The 14,756-nt window shown below is 51.7% G+C and overlaps 3 protein-coding genes across 4 annotated transcripts in view; 2 read left to right on the forward strand and 1 right to left on the reverse strand.

The window, feature by feature from the left end:
* The window catches only part of LOC147646125 (uncharacterized), a 325,143-nt gene that overhangs the window by 209,164 nt on the left and 101,223 nt on the right, over positions 1–14,756 (reverse strand). The window lies entirely within an intron of this gene.
* LOC147646128 (uncharacterized) overlaps positions 1–14,756 on the forward strand; it is a 251,303-nt gene that overhangs the window by 97,763 nt on the left and 138,784 nt on the right. The window lies entirely within an intron of this gene.
* Positions 687–12,742, forward strand: LOC111945498 (uncharacterized). 2 transcript variants are annotated; one of them, XM_086873897.1, is made up of 11 exons: positions 837–1,431; positions 1,888–1,925; positions 2,332–2,836; positions 3,045–3,108; positions 3,434–3,482; positions 4,493–4,602; positions 9,788–9,905; positions 10,298–10,397; positions 10,816–11,012; positions 11,916–12,053; positions 12,506–12,742. In XM_086873897.1, the coding sequence occupies exons 1-11, from the start codon at positions 903–905 to the stop codon at positions 12,596–12,598; spliced, it is 1,941 nt and encodes a 646-aa protein (XP_086730023.1). In that variant the 5' UTR covers positions 837–902; the 3' UTR covers positions 12,599–12,742. The 2 variants fall into 2 exon arrangements, with proteins under 2 accessions (XP_086730024.1, XP_086730023.1); XM_086873898.1 differs by lacking the exon at positions 12,506–12,742 and having other exon boundaries at positions 687–1,431; positions 11,916–12,354.

Here is a 14,756-nt window from a genome sequence, read left to right on the forward strand (position 1 = left end):
CTTGGATTAGAGGCTCCTCCTACCCAAGTCCATGTCTAGAGCTCAGCAGGAGTCTTGTGTCCATGAAAATCTCCAAAATATCAAGATTCAGCCCAAAAAAATCTCCCAGGAGTTCCCCATCTCTCGTCTTTCCTATTTGGTCTCCCAGAAGTTTCTCTTCCCTGGGATGATGGGGGTCCAAGGGCTCCAGGGGTTCCCCCTTCTCTGGGGTCCTCCTTAGCGATGATCCAGGGGCTTTTGGGGGTCCATGGGGTCCCTTCTCCCCTGATCTCTGCTTTGAGATCCCAGGGATCCCAGGAGTCTCTCCTCTCCAGGCTCCCACTTCTCCAAGCTGCCAGGATCCCCCAGCTCTGGGATCGCCCCTCTCTGCTCTCCCCACTCTGGGGGTCCCAGGGGTTCCTCTCCTCTGCTCTCCCAGGGGTCCCCAGGACCAATGTCCTCCCCCAGCCAATACTGGGCAATGGCCATGTGGACCCCAAAGATCCCCCAAGGGGCTCAGCTTTGGGGTCCTGCAAGATCCAAACCTACACACACAGAGAAAAAAAACCTCCCAGGGATGCCAGACAATATTTGGGGCTCAATTCCGTAATCTGCAAGTTCCAAACACACCCCAATTAAAAGACCCTCTCAGGGACCCCCTGACAGATTTGGGACCAGCTCCCCCTCCCTGCTCACCTGCAGGATGAGGTGGGGGCGATGGGCCCGTGGCCGGGGGTGCTGTGGACACAGGGGGCACTGGAACCTCCAGCTTCTCCTTCTATTCCTGTTCCTGCTCCTCCTTTTCCTTTCTCCCTCCTCCTGCTCCTCCTCCTTCCCAATCCCATCTCCTCCCCAGTTCCTGCCTTCTGTATATTTACAGTGGAGAATCTTGCTTGTTTTTAGACCTAGAACAAAGATTCCAGATGGAACAAGCCTTGCTGGTTTTATCCAGCAGTATCAGTGACTACAGGTCGTGTTTGCTCTGGTTTGGTGCTGTCCTCGTTCCTCCTCAGTGCTCAGGCTGGGCTATGGGGTATCCTTGTTTGCTGCATTTTCAGAGTTCCTCTTGGATCCTTTGGGCAATAGGCCGTGCCCTGGGAGGATTCTTTGTGCTCCTTTGTGACACAGGAGAAGCTTCCAGGCGGTTTTTGCGTGAGCGGCTGCTGTGGTGTCACAGGAGCGTTGCCACGTCCCCGTGGTGTTCCCGTTGCTGTGGGACACGGAGGCCTCAGTGTCCAGAGCGGCTCTGGGCGCCTGCTTGTTGCCAGAGGATCCTCCTGCCCGAGGCATTCTCAGCAGCCAGCCCAGCCCCTGACGGGTGTCCTTCTGTGCTTGCAGGGGTACAGTCTGCAGACGTGTGCAGCGCAGCCAAAATGATGCAGCAAGTGGTTGCTGCAGTTGGCACTCTGTTCTCTGTGGCTTATTCGGGGTATTTTTTAACCCACTTGGCACGTAAGTTGAGGTTTTCCCTCGGTGCAGCCTCTGTGGCTTTGGGCTTGCTGTGTGCTTTCTGTTCTTCCACTGGAACGGAGTTGACTCTGTAACCAAATTGCCATGAGGACAGGGTTGGTTTGGGAGAGCTCCTGCCAGCAGCTGCAGCTGAAAAAGGGGGTGTCTGCAGCCAGCGGGGCGTGCACAGCATTTGCAATGAGGCCTGGGGGGGTTCTGTTCCCTCAAGCGGGGAGTCTGTGGCAGCGGAGCCTGGAACTCCCTCCGTTTGCTGCTCCAGCCAAGAGCTGACACAGCCCAGTATTTTGTGCTGCTCTCTTGCTTGCTGTGTGAAGGGCCTGTGGCTCCTGGAGGGATGCTGTGAAAGCAAAATGCTCTCTCGGGCTTGCCTTGCTCATTTCCCACCACAGGCAGTTTTTTCCTAACAACATCTGGTTCACGTTCCCTCTCCCGTTGCAGGGCACCTCACGCGTGGATCCCCAGCAGCTCCTCCTTCGGTGAGTGGCAAAGGAAGCTTTGGTGTTCAGAATTGTGCAGCAAGTTGTGAGCTCGGCGTGTGGCAGCCGAGTGCCAGCCTGGGAGGCTGAAGGAAAGTTCCTGTCAGTGTCTTTGAAGCAGCAGCAGCAGCAGCAAAGAGATCCCTGGCAGTTTTCTCTGTTTCTGCTGAAGAGCTTTTGAAGAGCTGCAGGACTGGTTTTGCAGGCAGAAGATTGCTTGCTGGCTTTAGCCATGCTGGAATATGGAATTCCCAACAATAAGTGGCAATGTGGGCTTTAGCCCATTGTTAGTTTGAACAGCTCTGAACCCTATTTCTGCTTAGTGCAGCTGGATGTGTAGCTGAGGATAAAGAAGGTGATAACTGAGATAGAACTTCCCGTCCCTCACGCTCCCGTCTGTCCACAGGGCACCAAAGCAGCATCAGCACCTCCTCTGGCTCCCTCTGCTTGCAAAGAGGAGGCCAAAGAGGAGGAAGAGAGCAGTGAACTTCCCGCTGTTCTGGGAGACGAGGGCAAACACCCCGCGGTTTGGGAAAACAACGGCGAGGCTCCCGCGGTGTGTGACAAGGACAGTGGACATCTCCCGGTGGGGGACGAGGACGGTGGATGTCCCCTGGTGTGGGATGAGCATGGCCAAGTTCCCATGGCGTGTGACAAGGATGACAGCAATCTCCCGGTGTGGAATGAGGACAGAGAACGTCCTGTGGCTTGGGAAGAGGAGGGTGAACCTGCAGCTTTTTGGGAAGAGGATGAGGAACCTGCACTGCTTTGGGAAGAGGATGAGGAACCTCCCTCTGCTCCTGAAGAGGACACCGAAGCTCCCTGTGCTGCAGGATCCTGGGCTGAACATTCTGACAGCAGCACAGCCCTGCAGCCAGAGGGGAGCGGGGAGTGGAGCCTGATGCAGCTGAGTACGTCTGCTCTGTTCCTGTGTGCCAGAGCAGGGTGCTGTGTGTGTGTCTCAGCATCAGCTGCACCCAGGGTTGCTCTGCAGCTAAATGGCACAGGGTCATTTATTGTCCTTCCCCAGCTGAGAGCAAGGGGCTCCCGGCCCCAGGGAGTGGGGCTGCATTCTGGCTCTCATCTGAGAGGGAGCATCTTCCACCTGGTTTCTTTCAGGTGTCACCATGAGCGTGGGGGAGCCTGCCGAGAAATACCTGGAACTGGAGCAGATTGGCCAAGGGTAAGTGCAAGGCAGTTACTTCTGCACAAGCAGGGCCCAGGTATTTTGCTGGTGCAGGATCCAGTGAGAAGTCAGGAGAGCTCCAAACCCTTTCAGACACTGGGGTACGATGCTGCTGTCTTTCAGGTCTGATCAGAATTGATAACTGTGGTCAGAAGGCACCTTGCATGGCAGAGGGCTGGTGGCTGCTGTGCTGTTGTTTGAAGGGTGGATGCACTCGGGTGTTTTGTGAACGCTGCAGGCAGCAGAGATCTCCTGTCTGGGCTGCCTTTCACTGCCAGGGCCTAAAGCGCTGCTTCTTTCTTCTCTGCTGTTTTGTCTCCAGGGCTTTTGGAACCGTTTCCAAAGGACTCGACAGGGCCACGGGAGGAGAGGTCAGTGTCAACACGCCCGGCACGTCTGGCAGCTCTCGAGGGCTTTCCCCTCTGCTGGGAGCTGTGGCTGGAGCTGTGGGGCCCAGCAGAGCTTTCCTGCACAGGCTGCTCCTCTGAAGGCAGAGCAGGGTCAGCCTGCAGAGCAAAGCTGGGACAGACTTGGTCCTTCTCAAGTGCCCAAAGGAAGGCAAGGAGGGCAGCGGTGTCTGTCAGAGCAGGACACGCTGGCCTGGTCTTCATGTCTAAAAGTGTGAATGCATCAGCTGCTGGAGACTGAGACCCAATTTACCTTCATCCCAGCCTTGGACAGGAACACTGTTTAACAATTTTATCATCCTGAGTTTCATCAGGATACCTCAAGGCCTAATTAAGGAGAGATCCTGCTTGGGCTCAGTTTGGGGTTTTAGTTCTACTTCAGCTGTTCCCACAGAGCCAGGGAGAGAAATGAGAAGATGGATGTGCAGAGCAAAGCTCTCTCCTAAACCCTGCAGCTGTGTTTGGGTCTGGTGTCAGTGGCAGCTGGGACAGGGATTATCTGAGCAATGGATGTGCACGTTTGCTTTGTTGTGCTATCCCAAACAGGGCAGGGACATTTGAAATCCTGGCCAAATGCCATAGAATTGCTAAAGGGTTCCCGGCTGTTTTGCTCTGTGTGCACAGAAACAGAATTACCTCCTGCTTGCAAAATGTGTTGGAATAATAATCCTAAGAGTGCTGAGGCCATTTGAGAAGACTGTAGGTGCAGAGAATGTTGTTAGAGCTTTGAGGCTGACAGCTGAGGGAGCATTTCTGCAGAGCTTACAGAGCCAAATGTCTCTGGCCATGAGTCCTGTAACAGCCCCAGCGAGCAGAGCAATGGGCTGTGGGAACGGCACTTGCTGAGCTCTGGTGTCCCATCCCAAGGCAGTTTGGCACAGCCCGGCTCGCTCGCTCCAAAAAGACTCGCTCCGTGTTTGCTGTGGCCTCCTGCCACAGACTGCTCCAGTTAAAGGTCTGCAATGTCCCTTCAGGTGGCCATCAAGAAAATGAGTCTCAGAGGGCACAACGGGGAACGAGCTGTGAATGAGGTCGTGGTCCTGAAGGACAAGAAGAACCCCAACATTGTCAACTCTCTGGACAGGTGAGTGCTTCAGGTCTTCTCCCGTGCACGGGCCCTGCGTTCATCTTTCCTGGCATCCCCAGTCTGTAGCCTGTTCTGAAAATGCCTGACCCGGCCATATCTTCCCAGAACAACAGCTGTAGGAGACGCTTTCTGGGGACGGTCAGAGACACGGCAAAGACCTCTATAATCGAGTTAAGTGTTAGAAGTTTATTTCAGGGCGTGGGGTAGAGAGGTAGAGAGACAGAAAAAAGAGCAAGCAAGAGTGAAAAGAGAGTGAAAAAGAGAAGAGAGCCCGGAAAAAAAAAAGAGCAAAAAAAGAGGAGGGCCAGAGAAAAAAGAGACCGAGCTCTTCTATACTACTACTTATATAACCTATACCTTTGAATATTCTATTCCTTAACTAACCAATCTTTCTAAGTATACTAATATAGTAACATTTGTGTACAACCTATAGAAATCGCTATTTTTGCATATTTTTAGTTATCTCAGGGTCCTTCAGACCTTTCCTTATAAGGCTGGGATGAGGGGTCTCAGCTTGGTTTTATTGCAGGAAAGAATGTGTTCTGGCATACCAGCCCGGTTGGTTTCTTTGAATTATTCAAACCGTGCTATCATTTGTATTTCTTCCTTAGCCTTTCTGGCTACAAAGTCACATTTATAATTTCTTTCTAATTCTACCTTCCCAACATCTCCCCCGTTTTGTCTATGAATAACTAAGATATTAGATACGGTTCTACTCATTAGTTTCTGCATGCATTGGAGTATACAAGGTATAGCTATTAAAACTACAATTATCACTATACAGATTAAAACAAAAAGATAAAAACAACATGCACTTGGGTAAACGACAGAACTCTATTTTTTTTTTCTTGAGCTGCTTCTGGTAGATCACTTTCTTCTTGAAGATTTTGCGTAGATCAGGCTTGGGCGTCTGCTTCTTGGCTCTTTTTTGCAGGGTCACTGGCTGGTGTGGAGGTTTCAGCAGACTTCGATGTGCAGTAGGGTTTCAGTGAGCTTTTGATCTCGTGCTTCTGCTTGAGCTGCGATTACTGCAGCTTGTGATGTTTGTGCTAAAAGAGCTTTTTCTAGCTTCTCCCCTAAGGTTCTCCCCAATTCAGTTGCTTGAATTGCTGCTACATGTTGTGGACTTCCTATTTTGTTACAAGCGTCTATCATTTCTGGCACTGTTGGCTTTTCTTTTCCCAGGGCTTTGATCACCTTCTTACATTCGGCATTAGCATTATTTTCGATAATGTCCCGTATCATAATTGGACGGGCTATATCATCACCACACTGGCGTTCAGCAGCTTGAATTACACGATCCACAAATGTTGTGAATGGCTCAGAGGCTTCTTGGCTAATAAGGTTATAAGCTTTTTCAAAAGTTCCAGCAGGCTGAATTTGCAAGAAGGCTCGCCGTGCCATTTTTTTGATGTCATCTAATGCTACTCTAGGCAGGTTTATCTGATTTTCATTTCGGTCATCTGGAGGTTCACCTGTGAGCTTTGACAGGGTGAGAGCACGCAAATCTGGATCATTACTACGTCTATAATTGTCCAATACATTTCTGAGTAGTCTCTTCCATTTCAATTCCCATAGCATAAATTGCGAATCTGTAAGGGTGATGCTAGCAAGATTTTTGCAGTCATTGGGCGTGAGAGTATGCTCTTCTAGTGTACTTTTCAGCAGTTGTTTAAAATATGGAGAGCAAATGCCACTGTCCTTTATCGCTTTTCGCAGTTCTTTTATCTCCTGGGGTGGAATAGCTGTCCATGTTCTTGGACCGCCCGCCTGCTGACTAAATAACACCGGCATTGCTAGGGGGTTTATGTTTTCTTCTTTGCAAATTTGTCTTTTAACTTCCAGCCAGTTTGTAAGTTGGCTATCATCATAACATTCTTGGGAATTTATGTGTAGTGGAGCTTCGGATTTTACAATCTCACTTTGAAGTGGTAAAGTCAGGGGATTAGCTGTTGCATGCATAGAATAGTTCACTGTCTCTCCTGTATTTATTAATGCAGATACTGTGTTAGAAATTCCCCTTTCCTTTTGTACCTTTTGTGTAGCCAGGTGTAGCGGCGGCCTTGTAGTTGTAGTGTCGGCTGACAGTAGCTGCGATAGGGGACGGTCAGGGGGCAGAACGGGATGCTGGACTTGCGGATAAGCCTCTGGGAGCTGCGGCACGGGCGAGGGCAGGGAAGCAGGTTTTAGTTGTTCGCAGTTGTAATACGCGGGGGCATCTGACAGCGAAGCGGCAGTTCTTGGTGATATTACAGCCGGGTCTGGTAGAGGATCGGGGGGATACACAGGACCAGACGCTGGCGGGAGTAGCGCGGTGTTTTGTGACCGTGTGGAAACCTGTGGTTGACACTGCGTTTGTGTAAGTTCCGGTGCAGGGTCGGTGGTGGCCGCTTTCGTGGCAGACAGAACCGGGACCTGCTGCGGCTCGGGACCGTGTGGCCAGAGAGAAACAGCAGAAGGAGCTGAGGCGGCCGGGGTGGACCGGGCAGCGGAGGCTGGAACGTCTACGGGTCGCGGCAAAACGGGAGGCGGAGAAAAATGAAACAACGAGATGTTCGAGGCAGCAGTGGTCTGTGTCGGCTCAGGGGCCGGGGTGTGACCCGCTGCTGCCGGCGGGGCTGACTCCACGGTGACAGGAGGTAGTGGAAGATTTAAGGAAGAGGCTGAAGTGTGATTTTGTAACGCAGATAGAATATAGGCAGTAGCCGCAATGACGGCCGCAGGGTGCAGCGGGGGGGGAGCGGGAGATTCTCCGGTGGGGAGGAGGGGTGGTGGAGTTGAGGTGACAGCACCGACGGGGGGAGGAGCCACGATGACATCGCTGGGCAGAGGCGCAGGGGCGGAGTCAAGGGGCGGGGTCGCACCGGTGACGGGAGCGGGAGGGGCGGGGTGCACCGCGAGGGCAGAGCCGGGGGTGGGCAGCGCGGGGGTTGTGACAGCGGAGACGGGGCTTCTTGAGGGAGCGGGGAGCTCGCCGCTTGCCACACTGGGGGCGGGAACAGTATCGGGAGGGGGAGGGGGAGCAGGGGCGGGGGCCGCAGGGTCTGCCGAGGGGGATGGGATCACCGGAACAGATTGCGAAATCACGGGGGCTGGGGGGGGTGGGGAAGGGACGCGCGAAACTGCGGATGCCAGAGTCGCTGAGTTTCGGGGGGCCGGAACGGGCCTGGCCACGTTTCGGGTCTCCGTGGCCAGGGACAAACGCGTAGTAGGGACCGGATCCGACGCGACAGCCACTGATGGTTGTTGCTTATTATGAAAGAGTTCTACCAGGGCCCTGCACGCTGGGACCAGCTGCGCGGCTGTCATATCGCGGTGTGAGATATTATTAAAGAGTTTAATACCGACCGTGTCCCAAAAATCTCTAGTAAATACAGCTGAACGGTCAGCGTTGGGGAAGTTAAGTAGAGTCCATTCTAAAAGATCTTTTAGCTCTTGTTTCGGTAAATTATTGGACTCAGAGCGTAATAAATGTTTTAGTCGCTTATAGAGGTCTCTGTCGTGAATAGAGTAAGATTGTCCCATGATTAAAACTTGTGCACACTAACCTCAGTACCGGAGAAAACAGCGTATCCAATCCCAGCTTCTCGTGGGGGCTGGCCAGGCTCCCCTGCTGCGGCTCCAGACGCTGCTTTTCGGGTTCCTTCACCAAGCTCCGCTTCTAGCTGTTGCTTTGCAACACTGCAGCGAGCTCAGAACCCCTTTCCAGCACAGCACCAGGCGGTGCCAGGCACCTCGCTGTGCTCCACTCCCGGGCTGAGCCTCCCAGAGCTCCAAAAGACACCGATCCTCAGCGTCTCTGGACTCAGGAACTCCCCTTGCAACTTTAAAGAGCTTCGGCCCAACTCGCTGCTAAGCAGCGTGGTCCTTGCTCACGGTACTGGGAAGGCAGGCACGACATATAAGTGTTAGTTACCGTCCATGAGGGTCTCTTACAGCTGAAGAAAACGATCTGCTCCTACCTGGCTCGCCAATCTGTAGGAGACGCTTTCTGGGGACGGTCAGAGACACGGCAAAGACCTCTATAATCGAGTTAAGTGTTAGAAGTTTATTTCAGGGCGTGGGGTAGAGAGGTAGAGAGACAGAAAAAAGAGCAAGCAAGAGTGAAAAGAGAGTGAAAAAGAGAAGAGAGCCCGGAAAAAAAAAGAGCAAAAAAAGAGGAGGGCCAGAGAAAAAAGAGACCGAGCTCTTCTATACTACTACTTATATAACCTATACCTTTGAATATTCTATTCCTTAACTAACCAATCTTTCTAAGTATACTAATATAGTAACATTTGTGTACAACCTATAGAAATCGCTATTTTTGCATATTTTTAGTTATCTCAGGGTCCTTCAGACCTTTCCTTATAAGGCTGGGATGAGGGGTCTCAGCTTGGTTTTATTGCAGGAAAGAATGTGTTCTGGCATACCAGCCCGGTTGGTTTCTTTGAATTATTCAAACCGTGCTATCATTTGTATTTCTTCCTTAGCCTTTCTGGCTACAAAGTCACATTTATAATTTCTTTCTAATTCTACCTTCCCAACAAACAGCCTGGCACTTCACTCCTTCCATGTGCTTTTGTTGCTTTGCTTTGGCTTTTTCTTCAAGTTGACCCCATTTGCTGTGTTTTACAGCAAGTGCTGATAAACCCTGGTAGAAATTATTTTCCTTGGCTTCTTCTTCCCAGCCCTGTCCCATTGCTGCAGATGCCAGGAAGACCAGGTTCCTGTTTCCAGAAATGCCTCATTTTCCCATTTTTCAATGGCCCTGCCTATTTCTGAAGGGACTTTGTGCAAGGTTTTCCAAGCATTTGACTGCTTTTGCCCCAAGTGCTGCACGGCCTCCTCCCCTGGATAACTCTGGAAGTTGTGTTGCCTTGTTCCGGAGGGAATGGTGGAACTGATGAGTTCAGATGCTGAAGCAGCTGGGGACAAGTGTTGTGGTTCCACATTGAGCTGGGCTGTTGCTAAAGTGCATTTTTCACCTGCTTGCCATCTAAGGCCTCTCCTTTCTCCCGGGTGCCTCCTTCTCCTTTAGACTGTGCAGATTCCAAGGCCTGTGCAGCCTGGCAGGAATGTCTCTCCATCTGATTCTGTCCTCATTGACAAGTGACCTGGGAACAAAACTCCACTCTGGGCTTTTCCCTGGGGGAATTGAGCAATGCACATTCATCTCTGTGCCATTGTTCTCCTCTTCCAGCTTCCTTGTTGATGGAGATCTCTGGCTGGTGATGGAATACATGGATGGAGGAACTTTGCAGGACGTTGTCAGACAGACACGCATGGCTGAAGGAGAGATGGCAGCTGTCAGTCAGGAGGTGAGGGATCCTGCTTGTGCTTCCCATGGCTGGGACACCATGGTCCTTCCAAAGAGGCTGTGAGAGCAGAGTGGCTCCATGCTCAGGCCTTTGTTTCTGTGTTGTTTTTATGAGCTGGAGAGGAAAGAGCCTCTGAAGTGAATGGCCTGCAAATATCACTGCATTTCTACTCTGTTCTTGTCTTCTTTCCTGCTGTTGTGGTACTCTCTGTCTTTTTTGGATCTGATTTCCTGTTCTCAGCTTTGCCTTGAACCTTTTGCCTGGAGCTTGTCTGCACTGCACTCCTGGGCTGTCACAGCAAAGTTGCTGCTGGCAGAATTCTAAACTGTCCTTTCTTGTGTGATATATTCCGGCCTCTGATTTTTTCCCTCGTGTTTCTTGTTGTCTCTCAGTGTCTGCAGGGCCTGGATTTCCTCCATTCCATCCGGGTGATCCACAGAGATCTGAAGAGCTCCAACATCCTTCTGGGAATGGACGGCTCTGTCAAGCTGGGTGGGTGTTCCTGGCCAGGCACGGCGCTCCCGGGGTGCGGCTGTGGGGCTGCTTCCCAGTGAGGGCCAGAGCCCCACAAGTGCTGCTGGTGGCACTGCCCGGCCCCTGCTGCCAGCTGAGAGCGGCTGCCCCGTGCAGAGAGCTCAGGAGAGGAGCAGGCTGTCAGGAGTGCCTTTGCTCTGGGTATGGCCCTCCCAGAGGGGCAGGAGTTGCAATCTAAAGCTTCAAAGGAAATCAGTAAAGCCAAGCATGAAAGCTGAGGGCTTCTTTAAGGGTCCACTTCCATCTTTCCTTGGCTACAGCCCTGAGGACATTTCCAGCTGGATTCAGCACTGCATTCCCAGACTGAGAGTGGGGAATCTTTGTGCTTGGTTTCCTCATTGCAGCTGCCTTTGACAGTGCTTGTTTCTGTCCTCAGCTGATTTTGGCCTCTGCGCTCAGCTCAGCCCTGAGCAGGACCAGTGCAGCTCCATGGTGGGCACTGCTCACTGGATGGCCCCAGAAGTTGTGACCAGTTCTCCTTACGGCCCCAAGGTGGACATCTGGTCCTTTGGCATTGTGACCATCGAGATGGTGGAAGGAGAACCTCCTTACTTCCAGCAAACGGGGGCCATGGTAAGAGGCAAATTCTCCAGGCTTTGCAGAGGCCTGTGAGCACAGGGTGACCCTGCACTGGGAGGAGCAGCTGGAGGTTTCTGCACATCGCGAAGGGAATTCCCACAGCACCTGGCCAGAACACAGACAAATATTCTGCAGTCTCCAGCAACAATTTGCTTTGGGATTTAAGTTGTTGCAGCTCTTGTGAGGATGACCCAAATACATGAAGCAAGTGCATCAGCTCTAATGTTGTCTTGCAGAAAACCCCAAACCAACCCCAACACCCACACCCAAACCCAACAAGATTTCTGGAGGAGTTTCTAAAAGAGGTTTTGTGAGATGAACTCCCCCTGGCTCTTCTCACTGGGAAACTTGTCTAAAACATGAAGATGATTGTTTAACATCCCCACACTCTAACATATTTCTTTCCTTCCTTTTACTTTCTCTGTGTCACCAAGGCTGAGCTTTCAGCCACACAAACCTGCTGTTCCTTGCCTGGCAGTTTCTGGCATGGGGCATCAGGAATGCTTTTAACTTGAGGGTCAGTGGCACTGCAGAGATGCATTTGATGTAAGAATACCTTAAAATAACACAGGCAGACCACACTGACTCTTGCAAATGGCCTGTAAAGCTGGTGTGTGTATTTGGAGAAGCAAAATGGGCTATTTCTGATGGAGGTTCCTACTGACAAAGTCAGCCAGTGCAATCAGCTCTGAAGGCAAGATCATTTGGATGTTGCAATGGCTGTGGCTGCACCAGGGTTTGGGTTTTTTGGCTGGCCCAGAAGAATGAGCTGTGAGCAGCAGCATCTGTGCCAGGGAGGAAAGTGCCCGGGGAGCTGGGGCAGAGAAAGCGGGCTGGATGTGAGCACGTGTGGGTGTGGAGGAAGCTGTCAGAGCGCTGTGTTTGCTTTTCCTGCAGGCCCGCGCTCTGATCCGGCAGAACGGGAGCCCGCAGCTGCAGGAGCCCAGGCGCCTGTCGGCTCTGCTGCGGGACTTCCTCGAGTGCAGCCTGGAGCCGGACGAGGAGCGGCGCTTCTCTGCCCAGGAGCTGCTGCAGGTGAATGCCAAGCGGCTGCGGGGGAAACGGCAGCGCCAGGGAGGGCTTTTCTTGTGGGGCCCCCCTCCCATCATCTCCAGTCCCGCTGCTTTTCACACGCAAAGCCAGCAGAATCCTCGCCTGCTTTGGCTTGGCAGGCTCCTGTCGAGCTCATCTGGAGCTGGTGCCCCGCCACGAGCGGGGACATCTTCAAGCACATCAGGTGGCTCAGAGCCCTGCCTGACCTGAGCCTGGATGTTTCCAGGGAGGAGCCACCTCCCACATCTCTGGGCTCCCTCTCTCAGTGTTTCCCCACTCTCCTGCTACAGCAATTCTTCTTTACATCTAATCTGAGCCTGCTTCCCTCTCTTGACTTTCAAACCATTCCCCTTTGTCCTGTTGCAACAGAGCCTGTGAGGAACTTGAGTCTGGAAAGTAACAGTTCATTTCTTTCTTTTTTATCCCTTGGGCAGCACCCATTTTTGTCATCAGCCAAGCCTCTCTCCAGCCTGACCCCTCTGATCACTGCAGCAAAGCAAATGAGGGAGCAGCGCAGGAGGAGATGAAGCACAGGAGGCCAACTTTTCGTTTTAGTAGTTAGGAGAAGTAGTTAGTTAGGATAGTTGGCACTGTTAGTTAGTTAGTTAGGGAAGTTAGGACAGCCTGTTTGTTATGGCAGTTATTTGAATAAAATCTCTGTTAAACCTCAATCCCTTGAGGTGTCCTGTCCTTCTCCCGCTGTGACTCAGCTGCCCGGAGCACTGCGAGGGGAGAGCGGGCCCAGCCTCGCCCAGAGCTGAGCCCCAGCAGAGCCTGGCAGAGCCCAGAGCAGCCTCGGCATCTGCAGAGTCAGCCTGGAAGGAGGCGCTTGGAGCCTTCTGGGCTGCAGCCGGCTCTTGCTTACAAACTGTGTGCGCTGGAAAATGCCTCTGGTTCTGCGGGAGGGCAGAAGGGGCCCGGGGAAGGCCCAAGTGCTCCATGCAAGGGAAAAACCTGCCCTGTGTTTGTGATAAAGAACTATGTTGTTGTTGACCTTCGCTATTATGTGTTGGCTTTTCCAAATTATTATAATCACAACGATGTTGATATAGCACAGTTTGTAATCACTTTGAACTGCTTTTGATATAGTAGTGTTATAAATGACTTTCAAATTTCCAAACAATCAAATTTAATTAATTGATAACATAGCTTAATAAATTGGATACAAAATAATAAAAGAATAGAATTTAGTAAAAGAATACAATTTAGTAAAAAAGAGATACAATTTAGTAGATATAATCAGATACATATTTTATATATATATATATATGTGTGAATATAATTGGCCTGTGGTTACAAATGCTTAAGGCATAATCAAAATCGACCGGGGTGTGGGGGGGTCTTCTCACCTCACCTCACATATGAAACAAAGCACTTCAAGCTAAACTTATATACTGTATGCTTATACATATTCATTAATGTTTCCCATAAGTTTCCTCCTTTTTCTGGTTTTACTGACCATTTATTTTCTAAACTACATCCTGTACTTTAATTTTGACATGTAACTTCTGCAAAGGGGTACATCTGCTTTATAACACTGATTCTTGATAGTTTCTAATAATAACTTTAATAACAGTTACAATTTAGTTAGCACGAATCAATTCCATTTATTACACTGGGAATGGGGAACCCCTGCGCTTCCATTTCTGGGCGAACTCCCCTTCCTGGGCACAGAGACCCCCTTGAACGTTCATTTCGGGGCACCAGGACCCCCTGGGACCCCCTTCCCCGGCCCCAAAAACCCCTGCACCCCCTTATCTGGAACCTGGAATCCCCTGAACCCCCATTCTCGGGAATGGAAACCTCCCAGAACCCCCATTCCTGGGCACTGGGACCCCCCTGAACCTCCATTTTCAGGCACCGGGACCCCTTGAGCCCCAGAACAGAGGAAGGGATCCCCCTGAACTCCCATTCCGCTGCAGCAGGACCCCCGTGCACCCCTGTATCCAGGACTGGAACCCTCCCAAACCCCCCATCCTCACACCCTGGGACCCCCCTGCAGCCGAGCCAGGCTGTTACCCCCCTGCTTTGTTGGTTTAACCCAAAGTTATCTCCTCCCCTGCCCTGCCCATCATTGTATCCCAACCCCTTTTTCCAGCACCTTCCATATCAATCTTGTCCACCCTGCCCCTTGTTCCCAAATGTCCCCTGTCAATCCTGCCTTATGCCAACCCCCTGCTTGGACGTCCCCTTTGGAAATCCCCTAATCCACAGCACCCCATTGGTCCATGTGTCCTATTCCCCTCCCCAGGATATCCCTCACTGGTTCAAGTTTTGTATCCACCCCTGGGCCCTCCCCATATATAAATTGCTGTACGCTTGTGTTCTGTGTCTTTTGTCCCTGGACCCTTGGGAGATTAAGCCTTTCCCTGAAACCCAATACCAAAACCCAAAAAAAAATACCTTCCCCCCATTCTTGCCTCCACACTGTGTCTGACAGCTGTTAAGTGCTGTAGAGCATTGCTCTAAGCCACACCTCGGGTCATCCTGCTCCTGAGGTGTGTTCCACTCCTGGCGTGGAGCTGAGGAAGAGCTGACCGGCCTTGGCACCATTTCACACCCAGCTGATCCCAGTGTGTCCCCACTCTCTCCCAGGTTCTCCAGCATGTCCATCTCACTGGTGCCCTTGAGCTGAAGCCAGCAGCTCCTGGTGCTGCTGGAAACCGCCCCCGGCAATGCGGGCTC

Source organism: Cyanistes caeruleus, unplaced genomic scaffold (genome assembly GCF_971803275.1).
Source record: "Cyanistes caeruleus unplaced genomic scaffold, bCyaCae1.hap1.1 HAP1_SCAFFOLD_120, whole genome shotgun sequence".
Taxonomy (NCBI): Eukaryota; Metazoa; Chordata; class Aves; order Passeriformes; family Paridae; genus Cyanistes; species Cyanistes caeruleus.

Excerpts from the sequence above, each read along its gene's own strand:
- LOC111945498 (XM_086873898.1), top strand. The coding sequence starts at position 903 with ATGGAACAAGCCTTGCTGGTTTTATCCAGCAGTATCAGTGACTACAGG. Across the intron at positions 4,603-9,787 it reads ATTGTCAACTCTCTGGACAG|CTTCCTTGTTGATGGAGATC; the intron begins GTGAGTGCTTCA and ends CTCCTCTTCCAG. Across the intron at positions 9,906-10,297 it reads TGGCAGCTGTCAGTCAGGAG|TGTCTGCAGGGCCTGGATTT; the intron begins GTGAGGGATCCT and ends GTTGTCTCTCAG.